Source organism: Rhipicephalus microplus, chromosome 2, assembly GCF_043290135.1.
Source record: "Rhipicephalus microplus isolate Deutch F79 chromosome 2, USDA_Rmic, whole genome shotgun sequence".
Lineage (NCBI taxonomy): Eukaryota > Metazoa > Arthropoda > Arachnida > Ixodida > Ixodidae > Rhipicephalus > Rhipicephalus microplus.
The window spans coordinates 266,463,266-266,486,574 of NC_134701.1; the positions used below are offsets into that span (position 1 = coordinate 266,463,266).

Below are 23,309 nucleotides of genomic sequence, written 5' to 3' on the forward strand. Positions count from 1 at the left end.
CAGTATGCACCAAAATCTAATAATAAGGACCCAAGTGTTTCATAATAATTGTTACAACCTTACGTGTCCCAAAACCACGTTACGATTATGAGGGACGTTGTAGAAGACGGCTTCGGAAATTTCGGCCCCCTGGAGTTCTTCAATGTGCACCTAAATCTCAGTACACAGGCCTCAGATCTTTTCGCCTCCATCGAAAATGCGGTCGCGGCAGCAAGCACAAGCGTTTCCGCCTTCGAAGAACATAGCCATAGTCGCCTGAAGTCGAACTGACGATTTCATGTTTGTTATTCGCATGTGTGCCAAAACTTTAGTTAGAAGATGAATTTAAAATCAGTAATATTGCAGTAGCCAAACTGCAATCCCATAAGTAAGCCATGGGGCTTCACAAGCAAAACCTACACCAGAGTTTTGAGGAACATCAAGATAGAACAGAGCACTCTGAATCTATTACGGCCCACTGGGGTTAATGTAGATTGTCACCATATAAATTTCAATTATGACGTTCAGACCACTGTCACATTACACCAGGTACCTACGGAAGTAGACGTACATCATAGGGTGACAGATGCGTGGGCTGTGAGGAAAAAACAAAGGAATCATTAAGCAAACTTGTGGCAGAACATAACATCAATGAACCTTAAATAACACAACAGAGTTATCATCATGGCTCATTTACAAATGTGACGATGCTCCACTGCGGCCTGAGACTGGAATTAAGAGGAAATAAACAGGTATGATAGCCTAAAAAAATACCCAACAGGCATAGAAAAAAAAAAAAGACAGGAGACTCCAGTTAAATGGAACTCAAACGAACCCCTAAAATGTGTTCCATAAAACAGGAGTTCCATTCACCGAAAGGTTTTCATGAGTGCAGAATTCAAATACAAAACCTTTCACATTGGGTGTAGCTATTCCATTCCAAAAGCAGTTCCATCAGATTTCTATGTCTACTGATGATGATGATGATGTGTGTTGTTCAATAGCGCAAGGGCCATTTCATGGCCAAAGAGTGCCAGGCAATGGGACAAGAGATGTAAACAATGATTATAGAGAGTGGCTGTATAAAGGCCTTAAAAGTGGGTAAAATACATAAGTATTAAAGTAATGATAGTGTCGTGAAATGCGCGCAGGGAGAATGAATGGCGAGTGGTCGTGATGATAAAACTATCATGGAAATATATGGCATTAGCACTAGTGCCTCGTGAACGCCCTTGAGTCTGGATCGAAACCTTGACTGGGAGTGGAATGAAAATTCAGCCGCAGGACCATTTCACAAGATTCACGCAATGCTGCCATGCCTGAAGTCTGTCGATTTTTTTTTTTTTCTTATCTAGCTGCGCCTGCCATTACTACGTCGATGCTTTCCGTGACCGCAAAGTACACAAAGCCTTAGCCCAGCATCATAACTTTGTCAAGCAACCCTGTGGCACATCATGTGACACATGCGCTGAGCAGAGAGGCCCTCTGCCCGCTCATGGCGCAGTTTGTCTCGTTCGCTTTGTGAAGTGTACATAATTCTCCCTAAGGTGTGACTTCCGTTCATCTGCTCAAACAACGTTGTATGGATTTTTCGTTGACTGTGAGTGCTCGGGATTTTTCCTGAGGTGTGATTTCTGTTCAACTGTGCAAATCGAGCGGGATAAAATTTTTGCTGACTGTGAGGAGCAGCAACTTAGTGTGAGTGCCGCAAGCGTGGTGCCAAGCAGTGGAAGTCGCTAATGTTAGAAAAAAAAGTTGCCCTAATTAAGAAAGTGGAGAAAGGAAGCCAAACGAAATCAAGCCTCACGCAGGAATTAGGCACCTTTTTGTCTACGCTTTCGATGGTGCTAAAAAACAAGCAGAAGGTGCTGGATGAATTTGAACAAAGCTTCTCCAGCCAGCGGAAGCGGGTTCAAGGGTCGAAGTTCTCAGACGTTGAAGTGGCGTTGATGTTATGGCTGAAAAATGCCAGAGCGGCCAACCTTTCCGTCGCTAAAGCAATAACGATAGAGAAGGCAGACACCCTGGCCTTGCAAACGGGGTTAAGAATTTCAGTTGCAACAGCGGCCGGTTTGACCGCTTCAAAAAAAGGAACAGTGAGGTGTCCAAGTCAGTGCACGACGAGGGCGGCACTGTCAATGCAGCCATTGCAGATAACTGGCGCAGCCGTCAGCTCGCCGATTTGTGTGAGAGCTACGCCGACAGTGACATTTTCAATCTTGACGAAGATGCACCTTTTTATAAAATGATGCCGAGCCACACTTTCAAACATAAGGGTGGAGCATGCTTAGGAACGAAACAACGGAAGGAGAGGGTCACTGTCCTTTTTAGGGTAAATGCCACAGGGCCACAGGGGAAGACAAGCTGCCGTTACTCATAACTGGCAAAGCTCTTAAGCCTAGGTACTTTAGAAATGCACAACTGCCAAATGGCGTTACCTATTGTGCAAATAGAGCAGCGTGGATGACTGCTACTCTTTTCGAAAAGATGGCCAAAAGAACAAAAAAGTCCTGTTCATTGTCAACAACTGCCCAGACCACGGCAAAATAAGATAATTTGGCGGCAGTGATAGTTGAGTTTCTGCCTGCAAATATGACGTCTGTCCTGTAGCCGATGGACCAAGGTGTCATTTAAGTGGCCTGAAAAATCTACCGAAGAAGCCTTCTCCACAGACTTTTGAGGTCTTATGAAAACAGCAAAGGCTACGAAATTGACCTGCTAGGTGCAGTACATCTTCTCAGAAGCGCTTGGCAGCAAGTTCGCGCAGAGGCTATCACAAACCGCTTCGCACACGCTAGGTTTTCACATGCCGCCAGTTTGCCAGAGGCCGCCGAGAATGACGTGACTTTTCTGGAGTAAGCGCTGTGTGAGCAGGATGTGGTGGTGACCGGAGAAATGACGGACGCCGAAACCGTTCAAACAGCCACTAACGTAGAGGACGGCGAAAACGACGGCGATGACGAAGCACCTCTAGAGGTGCAGACATTCTTCCGAGACGAGAAATTTGCTGCCCTTGCTTCGAAATAAAGTCGAGTGCAGCGGCGGAGAAGATCGACTAATGCGATGCGTCAAGCAGTTGGAGAACACCTTCTTAGGTCAGAGTAAGACAGCAAAGCAGACGAGTGTTAGGCAGTTTTTCTAGGCTAAACAAAATGGCAGTGCGACAAAACACAGCTGGTTAAGGTCTCTTGTATGTAATTTTTTTTAAAACCTGCACGAGAAGAAAGATTAGAAACTGCAGCTGAGTGGCCAAGAATATGTAGCGATTTTTTCTGAAAAGCACTCTTTTTTTTTGGCGATGGGCACAACTTCGCTCATCTTGAAAATCCATTTATATCAAAATTTTCCTTAGTTTTTATGACTTTGAGTTAACAAGGTATTACAGTATTACACTTCGGAGCAGCATGGAGCAGCGTTTCTCTTTTGGAGCAGTTTGGAGCAGCACTTCCATCATTGCTTAGGTCCTAGCAATTCTCCTGAAGAGCCAGTGCACTTAAAGATTTGGATCCAACTTTCATATGCCTGCTTCAATGCGATTTGGCACATTTAAACTTACTGCCTGGTTGGTCGGTTAAACAGTTAGCTGTACTAATTTGGCACAAAGGCTATTCTTTTGAGGGCAGAAAAAAAAAAGAATAACTATGGCACCTGAAACATGACAGTGTAGTACTATCTCACCTCTGCAGGGTCAGCCAGGTCAATGTTGACCAAGCCATAACGTGGTCGATTCTTGTTGGTACGGAAAGTGAACACGCTACCTTCGTTGGTGATGTAGTCATACTCTGCCTCAAACTTTCCAACCAGGCACTTCAGCTCCAGCTTGTCTGAATGGGCACAACACAGAAAGCACAGAAAATGTTTAAATGTGATAAAAACAGGTACCAATTTCACCAGATTAAACACAAATGTGGGTGTTCACACCACCATACCTAAATGGAACACTGCCAGCTTTTTTACAGCTGACGTCCCCCTTCCCCCCCTTTTTTAGCACTCTCCGGGAACTGTGTAAACAGAAAAATTCAGAGGTGTGGACCAATGAAAAAGAATGAATGCAAGCCTTTTTACTGCTGCCTGGGCTATCATCACAGCCCCACCTGGAAGAAATTTAGGACCCTGTCAACAGGCTCATTATGCATCTTGGTGCTTGTATTGAAACAGAAAACTGCAGGGGCACACGTGTAATCAAGAAACACATCCAAGTTTTTATTCTCAGCATGCTTAACGCACAGCACCCCTGCGCTGCTGAGATGCTGGCATTTTCGAAAAACTGCTACGCCTGCAGGAGGTGTGGAATTCAGGATCACTGGTTCGAACCTGAACTGCAATTCCAATGAATACAGGGACATTTGTGCCATTGACCGACCCTGCTTGAGACTTGCAACCATAGCAAAATGTCTAGAAAATATCGAGAAGTAACAGGTTTCACCACCCAAAGTTTCAATCAGCCTTATACAATGGCTACATGTGGTGCCACAAGGGCAGCGAACAAGTCGAGCATGTCTGAAAAATTGGGTGCTTACCACCCAATATATGAAACAACCATCCTGACTTCAGAGAGTACCTCACCTAATTATTTTGCATTCTTAATGGCTAACTAGAAAGCACTGCTCAATTTTTAACTGACACTGATTTGTCTAATATTGTTCTATTTTGGCTCCTGCATTCAGTGCTAAGCCCATAACACCGTTAGTTGTAACTAGTAGCAAGAGATTATGCTCTTGATTTATTACTTGTGAAAGGCATCCAAATTTGTATTATTCAGGTTTCACTGATCTACAGCTTTACATGTACAATTACATTTGAAGCACAAATTTACAAAACATTACAGGATGTAGTGCATCAACTACACTCGAACCTTAATATAATGAACATGAATATAACGAAATATCGGTTATAGCAAAGTAAATAAAGAATGGCCTTGAAATAGATACAGTGTTAGGAATAATCTTTATAACAAATTTTTGGATATAACGAACTTATTTTCTTGCAAAATGCAACTTTCTTTTAATTAGGTTTGAGTGTACACCCTCATGTATAGAGGTTTAAAAAATTCATATTCTGCAGAGGAATTTATACACCGAAAGTATACTATTGCTAGAAAAGAGCATTTGTTTCCATTGCGCTTACCTTTGATGCCTCCAGAAAGCTTGGAAAGTTCAGCAACATAGAGCTGGTTGTCCTTGCATCCTTCCTCCACAGTCACAATTACGTAGTTGCCACAGTCACTCACCTGGCCACCTCTTAGAAAAAGAAAAGCCGTACTGTATACCACAGAGCTTGAACAGACTGTTGCCACAACTTATACACACAATGGATCGAGACCGACTAAGCAATGTCACAAGAGCCAAATCTTGGCAATGGTACTTATGTTGTCAATGTATCAATTGAACTGAGATTATTTCTCTTGTTTATAACAGAAAGGAAGCATAAGCTAAAGACCATGTGCCCTGACAAAGGCTTCTGCTCCAACGACAGCTCGGCACACAGGCCATACGTAGTAAACAAATGAATAGAAAATAAGCTTTAAGTACAGATTCAATGAAATGGTCACAAAAAGAAAACGACATGTTAACGCAGAAGAAGGTAGCAAAATGCAAAAGCTGCTGAACGAAACGTCATGTATACAGGAAAACTTGAAAATATTTTATGTAAAACAAAAAATGTTTTGTCTTCGACAACTAAAATTTCGAATTGAGAAAAAGGTATTGACAACATATACTTCAGTCAAACTCAATATTGTGTGAAATGAGACATGTTTTGAATGCAGTGTTCAGAGTTGCCAGTTCCGTTTATTATAAGTGGATTCTGGCTTGTTTTTTTGCCGAGAAGCTTGCAAATTTTTAGTCGCTTGTTGCATTTTTGGGGGCTTACCTGTGCTTCTTCAGAAAATGTTGCATTGCCTGGCACAAAATACGTTACCAAAAACACGGCAAAACTACGCTACCCTACACCAGTCAGCACTTCTAGAATATTGGAACTTTAGCCCACACACGAGGACACACAAGAAAGGAACACACTGGACCAGCACAGACCAGCAACTGATCTTTACTCATGAATAAAGATCAGTCGTCATGTGCAGTGTTCACCTCGTGAACACTGCGCATAAGCAAATCGACATTATACAATCATTCACATAAACTGATAAAACCTTTATCGTAAACGGTGTAATCTCACATCTTGTTCAACAATTTAATTTTTTTATCATTCAGCGAAACTGAAAGGTGACTGATGCCCATGTCTTTATGATGGGAGATTACACTGTTTATGATGTGAGATTACACCAATTAAGGGAGATATAGGTCTTCTGGACATCTAACATAGGCAGGTCTGTCTTCTTTTCTAGAAAAATGTGACCAAAAATGACTCTGCTTCTTTTGGGGGAGAAGTCCTGCATTTCACAGATTCCAGCAACGAAAGCTGCTTCAAGAAATTAGCAGAATCCGCTCTGTCGTTCTTGGCCATGCCCCTGAGCAATGCCGTTGTCGAGCGTGTTTTTTCACACATAAACCTCGTGAAATCGCGCCTCCGAAATAAGATGAAAACTGCAACGCTGAGCACATCCTCCACAACTGCTATGGCCTTAAGTTTCATGAAGTTTGCAGCTGAGACTTTCAATCGACCACAAAAATTATGGAACTCTTCAACGCAAAGAACAAGTATGGTTCCGCAGATGTGGATGCCATTGATTATTTTGAACTGCCAGATGTCAGTGACAATGACAGTGTGTAAGGCTAAAAAAATTTCTGCCTTTATTCCTGCACCTTTTCGCATTAAGCAAAATAAAAATGTTTGTAGACCTTCCAGACGCATTTGTAGTACTTTTTCCATACAATGTAATTTTCAAGGTAGGCTCATTTGTTTAACTTCCACTAATTTTGGGCTAGATCGAAGAAGTGCCACCGCTTTTATTGGGCTTGTTCTAACTGTCTGCTTGTTTGCTCAGCAACACCTGACAATTCTGGCAGTGTTTTTCTTTGCAGTTTTTTACATACGCTTCTCAATACTACAGGTTTCCCTTATGGACTTATCTCGTTTGGATCATACAAATGAGTGAGAAAGCCAGATGGCTACATGTGACTCCAGCATAAAATGATCTAGAGCATGCCAGCATCACCGTACAATTTTCTACAGTTGTCAACGAGCATAGTATTCGAGGCACTATAACAATGGCCTCCATGATTGCGAATCTCGAAGGCTATGCGGCCCATGCTATAACATCATCACCTAATCATTTTGTATCAGCGTTACTAAGTGTCATGCCGCATTGTTTCTGCTTATCGCTCACAGACGGATGTACCACACTACCCCGTCTAGACCACCTAACAGAGAGTACGTGCGAGAGTACATGCGAGAAATATAAGGCGCATTTGTAGTGTGTCGTGCCCCTGCCTTGGTAGCTTTGTTGGTACTGAAGCAGGCGCTTGTCATAGCAGTCCAAGAGGTCGTAGGTTCGATTCTCAGTGGCAGAACATTTGCCTTATACTTTTTTTTTTCTTTCTCACTCATTAGCACTCATTTTATCATCGTCATTTTCATGGCGAAAATAGGTCACTGAAGCCTTGGTGGGCACCGGCAAAAAACTTCACAATAAAATTGAAAAAAAAAAAAAAAAGAAACCGATACAAAAGTGTTTTCTGCCACACATGATCAGATTCCAGTTCTTTAGAATGAACCAACAAACCAGCCAAAGGTAGAAAATAGTCTCAGAAAGCATTTCAGTATTCAAGCTTCATACAAAGGCATTTATATAATCCAGAGTTTCCCACCCCACCCAGACTCGTTGAAGGTAGCCCCAAGAAGGCTTGACGGACTCGATGCGATCAAGCAGATAACTAACGCTAGGAATCAAAACCAATCTTTGTAACTTACGATTATCTATGTGCACCTTTAAATTCTGTTCATACATGAGCCAGGATGACTGCAATAGTTTCTGCATGGCCGTCTCCATGTTGCTCTCTAGGTTTACTCAATACACTTTTTGAGGAAACTATGCTGAAACAGAATAGTCTGTCAATGCACTGTGACTTCTACTGCCAAAGCAGAACACATGGGAACATGCAAATATTTGCCTACGACAATTATCCATGTTCAAAGCTTTTTAGCAGACTGCCTGTGGTTAGTTGCTGGCACTAACCCTACAGTACGCTCCTGCACACCGCACTAGCATATCTACAGCCAACACCCACTGCTTCAGCACAAGCAAACAGAGCTGCACGCCGGTGCGTTTCCTTTGAAAATAAACCGTACTGTACCTTCGATTGTACGCAGGAGCGCAGTGTAGTGTAAGTCGTCATAACCGCAGCCCCACATTTTCCTACAAGAACCTTTTTCAGCAGGCAAGTTGTATGCCTGCTAAACTTTCCACACGAATCAAACTTGTTTGTGTATTTCTGTCACCATATTTTACTATGCTTAATGGCAAACTATCAAAATAAAAGCAAACAAGCAATGCTATTAACGACTTACACTCTCCACTGGGGTTGCTCTGGGAACTCTGCACACAAGACGTCTTCTGTCTGCGGTGTTCCCACACGGTGGTAGTACAGTTTCTGATCTTTTGCCTTGTCTGTTCCCGTTCCATCGGCCTTCTGTTCACCGTCGGGGTATTTCTACAAACAGAAAACACAAATGCCATTTTTACTATGGAATAAGTGAACTATTCAGCTCTCTTGTCTAGAAAAACGTGTCAGTACGAGTTCACAAGTGGCTTGTGAACGGCAGTGTAGGCCTGTGCGAATATCGAAAGGCTTCAGGTATTCAAACAAATATTAATGTTCAAATTCGCTTTGATTCAAATTTAAATTAACGCAAATTTTGAAGCATTCGATATGAATTAATTAATAGATGTATATTAGTCTGAATGTAACCCCTGTAAAGATGGTTCCACTGTCATAAAAGAGTGCTAAACCATGAAAACACCTATCTAAAAGAAAGACACACTGACGTGAAGCCCTCCTTCTAAGTTAAATGAACAAATTACCCTCCCATCAATTGATCAAAAGCCAAATAGTGCTACTATTCAAAATTTCTCTTTTGAACCAAAAGAAATGGCACTTTCACATGCCTTGTTTCAATTTAAAAATAAATATTGTGCACATAGGTTGGGTAATGACAGATATGCTTATCTTTCCTTATAATATGTGACATAAACAATTCAAATTAGATTCGAAATCACAACACCAAATCACTATTTGGTTCGACTTTGCTTCAGACCTAAATGTCGCTATTCGCACAAGCCTAGCTACGTGTTTACTCAATCACAAGAAGCATGAACTCCTCTGCCCCAATGAAAAAATGTGGACATTCGTCAACCATTAAAGGTACACAAAAGAGCAAAAGAATTTTTCGTGTATTACAATAAATTACAACTTCACGATTCTGAAAACACCACTCTTATCGAGATACTATGCTATGCTTTGTAAGCGAGAAAATGCACGAAAAGATAACTCGAGATTCCTCGAGATAACTTTCACCTTGAGATTCCGACAATGAACAACAGGACATCGCAGATTTTGAATGCGTCTGCTGGGTCCTGCGCAGCTTCTAATCGAGAAAATTGAACTACATTGTCATTTGTGGGTGCCATTGACTCCTTAGCATACGAAGTTTCAGAAAATTTCATAAAGCCGATGCCGCAAAAATACGAAAAATACAATTTGAAATTTGTTACGTTACGCAAGGAAATCTTGGCATGAAATTTAAAAATTAAACTTTATACTTGATTCTCTCCATTGATAATAAACTTATGACAATGAAACTTATGGCATTAGAGTACTTGGAGTGCAGGTTATCAATGTAAACCAAGTCACTGTTTCTTTTTAGTGTCCCATTAATAACACTACGCATGGAATCTATAACTACCATTACCAATATATTGTATTTATTCCCATAATAGGCGCACTTTTTTCCGGAAAATACGGCTCCAAGTTCGGGGTGTGCATATTACGTGGGTTGAAATTTCAGAAAATTTTATTTTCAACTACAGCATAAGTCACGAATATCTGCACGACAGCCAAAACAACCTCTTTCATAGGTTACTCTAACGCAAAACGTGTTGAGCATGCCGTCTCACGTGTCCCTGAATTGAGGCATGAGACGCGGTGTGCATTCAGATTTCCAAAAATTGACATTGAAATACCCACATTATCAACGAAATAAATGCAAAAAAGAGAAGAACAAAAACAAAACACCATCACGGAAATTCGCTGATAACATTTCAGGCCATCTACATTACACGTATTATCACAACTGAAATTTTGTGCACTGTACGGTATCGATCATTTGTTTTTGCGGGCCTGCGATCCATATTCAAGACATTGCAATCGAATCGCAACCACCGTTTGAGTGTTACAGCACCAAAAGCACCAACAGTGATTAGGCCTAGCGTACGGTTCGGCACGTTGTCGCGGGAAGTTTGTACAATACAACATGACGATTGGGCATCGAAAAGATCGTGCTCAAGCACCTAACCAGGAGTAGTGCGAATGATATGTTGTTTAGATTCGCAACCGGGACATCAATGGCGACAAAAGGCCACTGAGCTTGTGCAAGTCCACATAGTGACAGCAGTGACAAGCAAAGGTGATATCTCGTGGTGAAAAGCCGAAAAGCTTTCAAATTTGGCGACGAGGTAGCGGACGCGTTAACGACGACGCTTCTCCTGACAGAAAAGTCAATGCGCACTTGACAAGGAAGCGATCGTGCGTTTCGTGCACGGCCAGAGTGCAAAGGCGACAGCAACCGTACTTTAACTTCACTCTGCAAGCCCATGGAGCTGGCGCAGTGCTGCCGCGGTCTTATCTTTTATTGCCACAATTCTTTGCAACCGCACAAATAGGTACAGAAATAATGATTGCGGCCAAGTTCAGAGTGCGGATATTATGCGCAGAAATAAAAAATTGGATCTCTCGCGACCAAACTGGGGGTGCGCCTGTTATGCGAGCGGCCCTATTGTGTAAGTAAATACAGTATGTATATATGAGAAGCCAAAATTTTCAGTAACGTATACTTTCTAGAAAAATTGCAATACATTTTTGAATATATCAAGTGTACTCATACGCCATAGAAGAAGCCTTTGTTGTCGTGCGTCCAGGACATATCCGTGTACCGCACCCGTTCCAGAACCTCGGGGAAGTTCTCACCCGTGGCCACTCGCTTGATCTGAGAAAACATTAACGAGAATAATAATGAGCTTGAAGCACAGTTTATACGTTTAACAACAAAATTTATGTGTAAAGCTTAACTGCTGTTCATACAGACAGACGATCCAAAAGTTTTGATCTACAACCCTACTAACACCATTATTTAGTTCAATGTGTTCACAGTGTAAACACAGCGTCAACACATTTTGACAAACACAAGTTCTTTCCTTCTATACAGGTCAACAATGAAAAGAACCATGAAGCTTTCTTCCTGCTTCCGCTCGGCATGTTTACATAGCTAAAGCAACAAAGCACGCACTCTTGAAACACTAAGTTAATAAGTGCCCTGAACCTATTGATGCAAGGCAGCAATTCAAATGACACTGTAGCTTTGGCAGAAAATGCACGCAGAAAGCGTTGCTTTCTAGTGTAGAGAACGGGTGCCACTCACAAAGATCTTAATCCAGTCAGACCCACTGTAGCTGAGCCCATATGCAAAGAGCTCTCCATCTTCGGAAAAGCTCGTTGAGCTGACAGACACTGTTCCATCCTCAGACAGCTCGTTGGGATCAAAGAACACTCTTGGTTCAGCATCTAGAGAGTCCTGGACATACAGCACGCTGGAAAGAAGCCCAGGTGACAAAGACAGCATGTCACACTTTCTGAAGCATGTCAGACCTTCACCTTTATGAAGTTTATGAAGTTGCTCACTTTCTCAAAACTATATCACATAAGTATCTGAAAATTTGGTGATTCAAATATCAATCACAAGCTGAGAAAGTAAAAACTAAGTTTAACCGGCTTTCAGCACCTTTGAAAGAAAAATGCATGAAGGACATGTTGCGTGAGGACGCAGTGTAGTCTACTAACTAGATTTGCTAAAGCTAAGGCTAGAGTAACTGCTCATTTAATTTAGATCTCACAGGAGAGTAAAAAATGTATAAATTAGCCAAATGGGAAAATATAAAAAGTATCAAAAAAACAGTCAGCCCTAAACATGCCCTGCACCATTCCCTTATTATGTACCACTGCCACCACTACCACACGTACTTGACGATAGTGCTTGAACACGTAAATTGGTCAGCAACTGATCGTTCATTCATCACAATATAGCAAACGAGTTTTAAGCCAGCATTGCACCCACATTGCATCAAGCCAAAATGAGGCTGCTGAGTATCAAACCTGCATGTGAAAAAAAAAAAAAAAAAAACGTGGTCGTGAAGTAGCGCTACACACTGTGCAAGCTCGAAACGGTTTTCTGCCCACAGTGTCTTGGCTCTTTTGCATCGATCATCACCCATCCTTAGCACTTGGTGCGCTCCGAGGATTGCCCTAATTAACCATGACTGAATTATTGAGAGTCTGACGCCATTAAACAATAGATATACAGGCCGAGACCAAGAAACATGAGCAAATTATTCACTTTTCTGAAATACCGAGGATCAAATCAACAAGCTCTTACTGTATACGCATTATGTGATATGGGTTACACTAAGCCAACGCTAACACCAATCCTGCATATGTTCTCATACAGGGGTCGCCATACATTTCAGAAAGTTATACGCCTTTACAACTGCAGAATACCAACTAAACAGTTTAATCTTTCCAATATCAGATAATCCCTTGCACACTGAACTGAAATACAATTATAGCAATCTAATGCAGCTTTAGTGACACCTAATAGCTTTAACCAATGTTTGCTGAGTCATTCTTTCCCCATTTTAACAAAACAAAACTTTAATTACACTTAGGCATCTAGGTAAATACCCATGTAGCGGAATCTAGTAAAATGATGGGTGCCAAGGGAAGTTCAATATGCAGCTGAGGATGACAGAGGTTATCCTCGAGCATGATCATTTGTACTTTCGCTTCTTTTTTCCCTTATTGTTAAGGTGGTGAAATGAGAATGCAAAATTAGAACACTTAGTATGGCACCAAATTGATACCAAAAGGGCATAAGTGGAGGTTGACAGAAGAGGCCCACATGCTATGGCGCATGAGTAAAGGAACTGTTAAATAAAGAAAAAATAAATGTAGGCATTACTATCCTGCTTCGCAGTGCCCTGACAAGCATGAGATCAGTGTCACCATCAAGTGGAGAATATAAAAGCATCTGGAGCAAGAGCATCAAGTGAAGCAGATGAACATCATGTTGGAGCAGCACTTCTTACCTTTGATTCTGAAGGCCCGTGTTCTTGTAGCAGAAATAACGCTTCCCGTGCTTCTTGAGGCAGCCAAACCGAGGATAGTCATACAGCTGCCGTAGCCTGGTAAACGAATGAAGTACATAAAAATGAAGTGATTGATAGATCAATATGTGGGGTTTAACATCCCAAAAGCACAATATGATTATGAGAGACGCCGTAGTGGAGGACTCCGGAAATTTCGACCACCTGGGGTTCTTTAACGTGCACCCAAATCTGAGCACACGGGCCTACAGAATTTTCGCCTTCATCGAAAATGCAACCGCCACAGCCGGGATTCGATCCTGCGACCTGCAGGTCAGCAGCCGAGTACCTTAGCCACTAGACTTCCGCGGCGGGGCATGACAATGAAGTGATCAACATTTCCAGAGCAAGAGATGTTAATGAAACCAGTGTCTAGACGACATTGATTGTTGAAATAGCGGTCCAGAAACCTCGCAGTGTTACTTTAGTGCCAAGGAAGGGCTTACTTTGAAATAATATCGCGTTTTAGTGGTCTGCATCAGGCTAGCGCACTGTGAATTACCCACCTCAACGGAACGTCTGATGTCACTGTTGCCGTGCACAACGTTGCCCAGCTTTAATGCGTGGCCGCTGACACTGTAGTAGCAGCAAAGAGAAAGTATCGGGAGCCACAACACCAACAACGGCCATTGAACAATTTTTAGCCATGGCCTTCAAAATTGCAGGCGTGCTTGGTTCAACTGGGCCCTGCTAAGTGGCACGGCTCGTCCAGTTTAACCAGGCGAAAATTGAATTTTTGAACCACTTGCGCCATTCCCTATAGTAAAGTCCGGCGGTTCTTTTTTCTATGAATCCAACAGAAACGAACAAGCAGCATTTTATCATGTCTCTTGATGTACAGAATGTTCTTTAGTACAGCTAGATCGATTACTAGTGATTAATTGTAGGCGGTTCGTCTGACGTCATCAGGATTATTTTGAGAATGTTGTATTGCAGGGCATGTATTCTTGTGTATTTACCTTAATTTCTTGGTAAGTAGAGCGCTGCTGTTGATAATATTGTCGTTTTAGATATTGTCATACATTGAGCTTTCACACTGACGTAAACTGCTATTTGACTTTACTGACCCTTTAAAGGGACACTAAAGGCAAATAACAATTTGTGTCAGAATGAAAGACACATGTTTGAGAATGTCTGAAACATCATTGTTATCAACAGCAGTGCTCTGCTTATTGAGAAATTATGGTAAATGTACGACATTTTACAAGCTACGAGTGAAACATTTTGAAGCGATCCCAATGACGTCAAAGGCTCAGACTACAATTAGCCATTAATAATCAAACAAGATGCAATAAAGAAAAAATAACTGTCTGTGCATTATAACACACAATAAAATGCTGCTTCTCCATTTATGTTTGATTCTGGAAAAAAAGAATGCTTGCTTTTATCATGGGGAAGAATGCGATTGGTTCGAAAGTTCCATTCTTGCTTGGTTAGGCTGCATATGTGGCGCCATCTAGTGGGGCCCACTAGAACCAGGCAAGGGCAAACTTTTTATTTCAGAAACACTGTGCATTATACTTCTGCTGTGAATAATGTATTGCAGCTACATAATTATGAATAATTATAAATACCAGTTTATTTACTGGTCTGTTGTATTCGAAATCTAATTGCTGGGACACCATACTTTTTCAGCAAAGTCCAACAGTCCAGTGCAGTGCACGGAATGCTTGATAAAGTCTGGCAATTGTATGCTCCAACTAAACTTGAAAATTAAGCAACTTGTACAAAATTCTATGAAAGTATATTAAAAAAATTGTAACTTTTTTTCACAATACAAGCTAATTATAACAAAATTGTGTATTCAAGCTCATACTGCTCACTCACATGATAGAATTAATCAAACAGCATGGTCCCTGGCTTTATACACAACAGTTAGAAACCAGTTTACCAAACTCAAAATGTAATCTCGCAGTGTGGTCTAGTAGTAGTACCAAACTATATTTACCCAGCATGGGATAGTCTGCCCTGTCTGGCCGGGTTGTGCCCAGCAACTATATATCTTCATAGCACCAGCCAGTATGCTCCAATGACCACTTGTTGCAGGGATATCTTAAATATGGTTTGCAAACACATTCAGTCTTTTTTTCTTCAAAAGACCACGAGAATAATGTCCTCACGCATTCCAGAAACAAATTATAATATTTTTGCCACAATGTGGCACAGGGGTCTCAAACTCACCTCCGCTAATGAGCTACAGTCTCAAAAATTCGCTCTCGCAAGGGCCACGACAGTAAAAAAGGTAGAATCGAGCGGGAGGGTAGCTTGTACCAACGTTACTAGAATAAACTCAGTTTTAAAGCTCCTTATCTCCGCCAGTGGAGGAGGATGGGCCGAACGGCGGTCGCGAGAACTAGCGGTGCTGCAGTCTGATCTTGCACTACTCTCGGCGCATTGTCTGCTACGGCGGCGTACCGCGGCGGTTCGCTGCACTGTTGCTCGCGTTGGCTTCCCTGTTGTACTGGTTGTAGGGCGTCGTGGCGACCGCAGTCTGCGGGTAGCGGGGCCGGTCGCCGTCGCTCCGTCGAGCCAAGGACTAGGGGAGAGCTTTGAGCAAACTCAACGGATTTATTTACATCTTTACAGTGAGTTGTCGAGATGAAGACAGAAGAGAAGAGAAGAGAGTCGGGCGAGGCGCTGCACGCCCTTTTTGTTGACCCCCGTTCCCTAGGTCCCTAGGTTGGGGAATATACACAAAACAATGCGGACCAATGGTGATGTGGAAGTTCCTCTCAGTGAAGTACCGCCCGTCATGTATGTTCATAGAGGCACAACACTGGCTTGCACATACACACACACCCTTGCCACTAGTCGCAGCGCTGCCGTAGAACAGGGAGGGGAAGAGCGGAAGACGCACGGGCACCTCGACCCCTTTGGTGCCGGCCTCGCGCTGCGTTCCCACAGGAAGATTTTAGCGCGCCCTTACGAGAGGTGCCAGGTTCGTGAATCCTCTGGGGAGAGCCCTTGACCAGCGCCGTCGTCGTCTGCTGGTTAACACGCCCACGTGATGCGTGGCCCAGGCGGGAGATAGAGCGGCGGCTCCATAACCCTCTTTTGCAACATTCCACACAGTTGGCGCCGCTGTCAATCAGTGGGCGCCGTCTCGTGTAGTCGGCCCTGTTGCTTGCTCCGTCCAGCCGTGGCGAGACTATCCTTTTGGGCACTGGTCCGGCGGGGCGAATGACCCGCTGGGTCAAGGCATAGCTTGATCGCTACAGCTGGTATCGAACTTGACCATTCATCGTGCGCTTCGAGTCGACATTCCAGTCGACAGCTTATGTGAATACACACAAGATCTCCTGTATAGATTGGCCCAGATGTGTTGCTCATTGCAAGTTGGCTAAGAACCGATGTCCTGCTTATATTTGCGGTGTCTGCATTCGGTTTAACCTTTAGATAGGGGAAATTCTACATGAATGAGCATTTTCAGCGTAAGAATTTTATGACTACCACTAGCATTTCAACCACTGTCATCTTGCCAAGACGAAAAAAGGCCCAAAGCGTCTGTAGAAGCGTCAAACAAGTTGACTTACTGAAATACAAGAACGCTCTAGAAAAACAGTACTCATGTTTTCTACTAGTTACAAAAAAAAAAGACTTTCATCAAGAAACAGTACCCATGCTTCACACTGTTCATAAGACAAGTCTTCGCGATGGCTACCAATCTAGTGCAGAGTGAAATGTTACAACAACTTCATCTCCTTCCTTGCAATTTCCACCTTTTCAGAAAGCTCCCAATTGATTTTTTTTTTTTTAGGGTGTTAGAAAGGCCCAGCCATTACAAGGCGCTCAGACTTATGTTCGCCAGTTGCATTACGCACGCGTAAAGGCCCCTTTGCTGATTCGCAAAAAGAACAATTATGGCGCAGTGGGCACTTCGTAACTGTCCTTTCAGTAGACACTGTACGATAGTTTGAAACGGCCAGTATTGCACGCACAGTCGTCCGTTCTCTCACGGCACTGTGGAGTCATACACCGAGACCGAAGCTAGGCTAATAATTGAGAAGGTGATTCGCACAGGGCCCGGTTATGCTATTGCGGTCTACTCTTGAAGGCAAAGCTCAAGCGTCATCCAAGTTTTGTAATTGTGTTTGTAACTGTTGTGTAATTGTTGTCACACAATATACATTATACTCAACAGCGTTATCTCTGCCATATCAGCCAATTGCTACCGCATCTAATAATAACAATAACAATAACAACAACAACAATAACAACAACAACAATAATAAAAATAATAATATCATAATAATAATAATATTAATAATAATGATGGAAACATAATTTTTATTTACACTACAATACGAATTTTCTCTAGTAACGTGCAAGGCTACACAGCGAATTTGCTTACGATCGTTCGTCTACTAGCCCGTCACCACTGGGCAAAAGAGATCGGAAGCTACATATATGAGGTTCTCAAGCTGCTTCCGCTTCTATGTTGGCCTACTATACTGTGTAACAGTGTTTAGACAGAGTATAAATAATGAATAAGCAAACAAACGAACGAAAAAGTTGCGTGAAACGGAGTCGTCATTGCGGTCGCTGCTGCTGGAGCCTGGCGCAAAGCTAGTCCCCGTACCTGTAGATAAATAAATCTGCTCCTTCTCGCTACGCCTCATACATGAAAAATGCGTTTTCGTACAAAAAAACTATGCAGTGGCAAAAACAGTCCTAAAGTGACGTGGGAATACAGCGCACCATTCGCGGTAGCCGCTCGCACGTCGCCGCTGCCGATCACGACATGCACGCCCCGCGCCACTGGAGCAAGATTATACTGCAGCGCCACTAGTTCTTGTGACCGCCACACGGCCCGCCTCTCCGGCGGAGCTTTCAAACTGAGTTTATTCTAGTAACGGCTTGTATAACATCTCAGCTTCAGCTAACGTTTCCATTTGAAAGACCTGTCCCATATCTCATATGATGACTAGAACATAGACGTCCATTTCGAAATACAGCTTTGTTCCGTTATGTATCAACATGTAGCGACTGCAGAAGTGGCTCAAGCGAAAAAGAATGCTTCAGACAAGCTCTGCCTCTGTAGCTCATGAACATACTTTTGCTACCACAGGAAAAGGGGCTGTTGTTACTAGGTGTAAAAATCTTTTTTTTTTTTTTTTTGCAGCTAGATACTAATACTTTGTTTACATTCTTGGGTACCAAACTGTAGCTAGAAAAATGTTCTGTCCAATAACATAAATACTCTTATATATAACATAAGTGCTCTTAGTCACCTCCATCTTCGACCCCTGGGTTTCGTCTCAAAAGAATCTGCACATGCTTCATAGATGCCGGTAAGGAATCATGTCTATAGGACATTGAGACCCTCAAAATGAGTACAATTGCTGTGAGTACACGATCCACCGCCCGTAACTACTAATTAGACAAAATGTGCACCACACATGCAGCCGACCCTCACTCGCTGAGTGTTGCGGCTTGGCTTGATGCATCCTCATTAGCGGTGCTGAAATTCATGTGTCAACATGTTCTCCGGGTTCACTACTGCTGATTTCCTTCTTGAAATCTGTTGTTGATGCGCTTGATTCGCAAAAGACGCGTCATCTTTTAGGAAAACTATGCCATTATCGGCACGCTTGTGCAACAACCCGCGACAAGGGAAAACTTCCGTATGGAAAGAAACAACCAAAACATTGTGGATCTCTTTGTGCATTTTCTACTTTCTGAACTAGATGGCGTCAGGCGCCCACAAACATTACGAGCATGCTAAAATTCAAACTCGAAATGCATCGTTCAAACTGAACGATTGAATAGGTGCGGTAGCAAAAGAGTTGAAGAGATACTGAATTAAATTTTTGCCACCAAGATTTCCAGATAAGTTGGAAGATTAAATGTTGAAATTGATAGACATAACCTTTACTTCCGGCAGAAACTAGAGGGAAATAATTAATTTAATGAGTTTTTCGCAAACCGTCTCTTCTAGCAGTCGCGCAGTGAACTAGAGGGATGAGGTTACACTCACCAGAAACAGGCGAGCTGTCACCCCGTCTCTCAACCCGCTCAGCTCCCCTATGGTTCCCAGAACAACTACAGCAGCAAACAATGCTCCCTAACCCACGGCTTTGTGAATGGGAGTGAATGGAATGAAAGGACAGGTGGAGAAAAGGAAGACTAGGATGGGAGCATGTGCACCCTGCATGCCTCCGATAGAATGTGACGCCGCGGCTTGCACTCATATCCAGCCATCGCACGTTGACAATCCATCAAAAATACAGCAAACTGTTCAAAAACACTTGACATAGACTCTGCTTATCGAAACAGTGGCATCCTTTGAGTAGAATTTCGATGTCTTCATCAGTTTGTCAGATTTTTGTTCAGTATCTTTTCGAGAAAGCAAAGACGATCATGTGCAGGTTGGGCCACTATCAAGAGGGCCAGACCAGTGAGAAAGGTCGGAGCAGTGGTGGGGGTTTTTTAAATATTCAGTAAACATTGCCATTTGAAAGAAATATGAAAGAAAACCAATCCCATATCTCATATACGAGTCACTTCTGAATGAGATTTGGTGCTAGAATTTCAACATCTTGATGCCGATCTTCAAAATGGCCAAAATCTGCATGCTTATTCTGAAATACAGTTTTTGTCTCATGGTTACGTTTTAACAAATGGTGACCACATGGGGGTGCCTCACCAAAACAATGCTTTAGACACGTATTGCCTATGTAGAACATACTGAGAATGGCAAGACAGTTAAGTGGCCGCAATCGAAGGGCTCGCAGGCCACATGCAGCCCGCGGGCAACGTGTTTGAGAGCCCTGCACTATATAATAGAAATATATTTATGAGCAACAGTACTCAGGCACATGTTGAACTCATGGATCCATTATCACCTTTCTTTAATCTTCTGACGATCCTTGCACTGTTCCAAGAAGGGCGTTGTGACAGCGTTCTCAGCATCTACAAAGGCCTTTGTTTCCTCGCTGTCAGGATCCTCCATCCATCTGTAAGGGTCTGCAACCTGCAAACACAATGTTTCATTTCCCATGAAACCCTACTAAGAGCAAAACATGCACACACTTAAAATAATACGGTGAAAAAATTTTTTCACTAAATCAATGTGTAGTTTCCAATGACAGCCTGGTGTGTGCTTGTACTGGTTCCTGCAGTATTCTTCATTCTACAGTGTCCTGATTAGGTATTTTGTAACCATGCATAATTATCCGAGTTTCATGGCCTCCTGATTCTGCTGATTATATAGATGTATCGTCAGTCTAACCACTGGCCAAGCATGGAAAATCACGAAAATGCACTAGCACCTGAAAAAGGTATCGCTACAAAATACCAGCCATGCTTTCCTTGTGCAACACATGTTTCTACCGAGAAATTATCACTCTCAGCCTGCAAAGCACAACTACATCAATGAAAGCCTGCACCCGTTAATAGGTTCATCCCATTCGTGTGTAGTTCGTGAACTAGCTGAAGCATTGCTGTTTTCACAATTACTTTACTGCATGATGGCATTAGCTTTCAAAATGTGAATTTCACAGCCCTAACTTTGCACAGCTAAAGTTGTCTGGGCCAGTGATGTGCAGCAATGAAAAAATACTATCTCTCCGTCAACCGACCATAACATCCATCTCTATAAATTAGACAAAGAAATATTCACACTAGCCCTTGAATGCGTCTCAATGTAGTCCATCACTATATCTTCACCAGACCAAGGCACCAATTTTTTTTTTATTACATCTCACCAATTATGTACCACCACTGCAACAAGACCTGCTATACATTTTGAGTGAACTTCCAGAGAATTGACAAAAAGGAGCCATTGACCGCACTTTTTGTGACACAGTAGTCTTGAATATCACAAAAGCCTGCATAGCCTTGAAAGAAAGTGCCGCTCATGTAACAAATGGATACCTTTCAACACATTGAGCAAATGAACGTGTGTGACATTTTATTAACATGTTTTTACAAAATGTTGTGCTTGCCACACAAATCTTAAAAATTACTGCAGTAACAACAAATAACCCAATAGAATGCCAATACAATATGTAATAACATGACACATACAATGTACCATGAATGTGGCATTGCAAATGTTAAACTGAGCTTGCTATGAATAAGCCTGTTAATAAAATGTCATGTGTTCAGTTTATCGCTGGCCTGAACTGTACCCTTTTAATCCTTCATTTTTGAGACCCCTCAAAGAGTATTTGCAATATAACTTAAAATGTGCCAGCAAATAAAGGTCATCCAGTTGCACAAGACATACTGTTGCAGTTTGTTTCCTAAAGGCCTTAACATAGAAACATGGCTGTGTTTCCTAACAAAAACCGCAAAATTTTGCAGCTATTCAGTGGTCTCGTAGTAAAAAGTGCTGAGAATCAAACTGACCAAATGTGTTTCAGTGCAACCTAGCACACTCCGTCTCTCTTGTCCAGAAGAAAGTGCATCAGCATTCTGCTCGAAGCGCATCCTGTTTGGTGACCGACAATACCTCATACTCCATTTTCTGTATTTTCATATTATTTTATCTCAAGCACATTAAATGAATGCACTTGTCTTTTCTGCGACCTTTGTTACTGTTGTTTGATCTTTGTGATGTGTCACCGAGTACTTCATTTCCTGTATCCTTGTTGCTACGTTTCGTTTTTGCATTCCGTCCTTTTTAAATAGTCTAGACTTCGCGTTCTTTCGATGGCAAGTACTAGTGTGGCTTTGCCTCTGTGTAAACCGCTTGAAACACTGACGTTTTTCTCAAGATTATGTATGAAGATTGAGCAACGCAGAACAGTAACCTCATTCGCCGAGTTATTCCATTCTGCATGGTTAGAACGTTAGAACATAACAGAATTCAATAAATGAATGACGCAGCTTTTTAGAGTGACTTAGGCAAGCTATGAGCAAAAAAAGGAAGCAATAAAAATGCTTGTTTACTATAACAATATCGTACCGGTGTCACACGGTTGGTGATCGCGGTTAAGCCCGATCGCGATCAAATTTGTCAACAGTAATTAGTTCCGAACCAAGCCCGATCGTGATAAAAAGTGAGCGTGTAATACCGCTATTACATGTATCTCATTTTACACATTTGTTACAAGTAATTTCGAAAAAGCGACGACTGCTACCGACGGAGTATTGCACGCAAATTCTCGGTGCTAGCTTGCCTGGCACCATGTGCAACAAAACGACATGCGACAGTTCTCAGCTCAAAGAAAGCTCTTTGCCAATTATGAAAGTCATTATCAGCAGATTGCAATTGCAGTCAAAGATCCGAAACAACTTGCCTTGACGCCGTGGTAAATGTCCACAACAGTTTCATCCCGCCGCGGCGTCGGATACCTGAACCTCATGGCTACGAAGTGGTTACTGGTAAATCTCAAAAAACGACAGCAGCCGGACTTTGGTTGCACCAGCGTCTGCACTACAAATCGAATGAACAATGAACCGACTCCTGCTATCGCTCGGGCCGGCGCCAGTCTAATAATCAGCGTTGCCAGGTGTTTATGTTGTTACCTGCTGCACCATATGGACTGTAATGTGGAATATGCCACTACTCTGAGAGTCTGAGATGGGTGGCAAGCCCAAAGAGCGCAAAGGCAAGTCTATTTTGAGCAAGGTGGGTGGGCGGCGTTCAGTTTAAACGGAACGTTTCGCCACCAGTAGCTTCCGGTTTTCCGCGCTCCGATATAACAATGTGGGACTAAGTCACTCAACTAATTATTATGCAGCAGTCTCAGAGGCTTTGCAATGCTGCTGAACGGTGCATTGAAATCTGGTCCCTTTGAAGCCTATCTTCGTTGTCTTATCTGATGCTGATGACCTCAGATGGATGGCGCTCACCCACAAAGGGGGATGGGCCAAGAACCGGGCGGCAAGATACTTAAGTGAAATTAAAATGAAATTAAAGCCAACCTGAAAAACTAGTTTAGAGATAATACTGCCAATAAACAAAAATGTTTGCTGAGCAAGCAGTCAAACGATCTCTTGTTCCTGATAGACA

General features: G+C 42.5%; 1 protein-coding gene across 1 annotated transcript in view; it reads right to left on the reverse strand.

The window, feature by feature from the left end:
* Positions 1-22,943, reverse strand: part of LOC119170027 (prolyl endopeptidase) — a 44,956-nt gene extending 22,013 nt beyond the window's left edge. Inside the window, exons 1-9 of the mRNA XM_075881011.1 lie at positions 22,823-22,943; positions 22,594-22,730; positions 20,194-20,321; positions 13,292-13,387; positions 11,572-11,740; positions 11,038-11,139; positions 8,446-8,588; positions 5,107-5,219; positions 3,658-3,803 (exon numbers count right to left, since the gene is read on the reverse strand). Of these exons, the coding sequence (XP_075737126.1) occupies positions 3,658-3,803; positions 5,107-5,219; positions 8,446-8,588; positions 11,038-11,139; positions 11,572-11,740; positions 13,292-13,387; positions 20,194-20,321; positions 22,594-22,659 (963 nt within the window). The 5' untranslated portion in view covers positions 22,660-22,730; positions 22,823-22,943. The remainder of the gene's footprint in view (positions 1-3,657; positions 3,804-5,106; positions 5,220-8,445; positions 8,589-11,037; positions 11,140-11,571; positions 11,741-13,291; positions 13,388-20,193; positions 20,322-22,593; positions 22,731-22,822) is intronic.
* Positions 22,944-23,309: the final 366 nt, after the last annotated feature.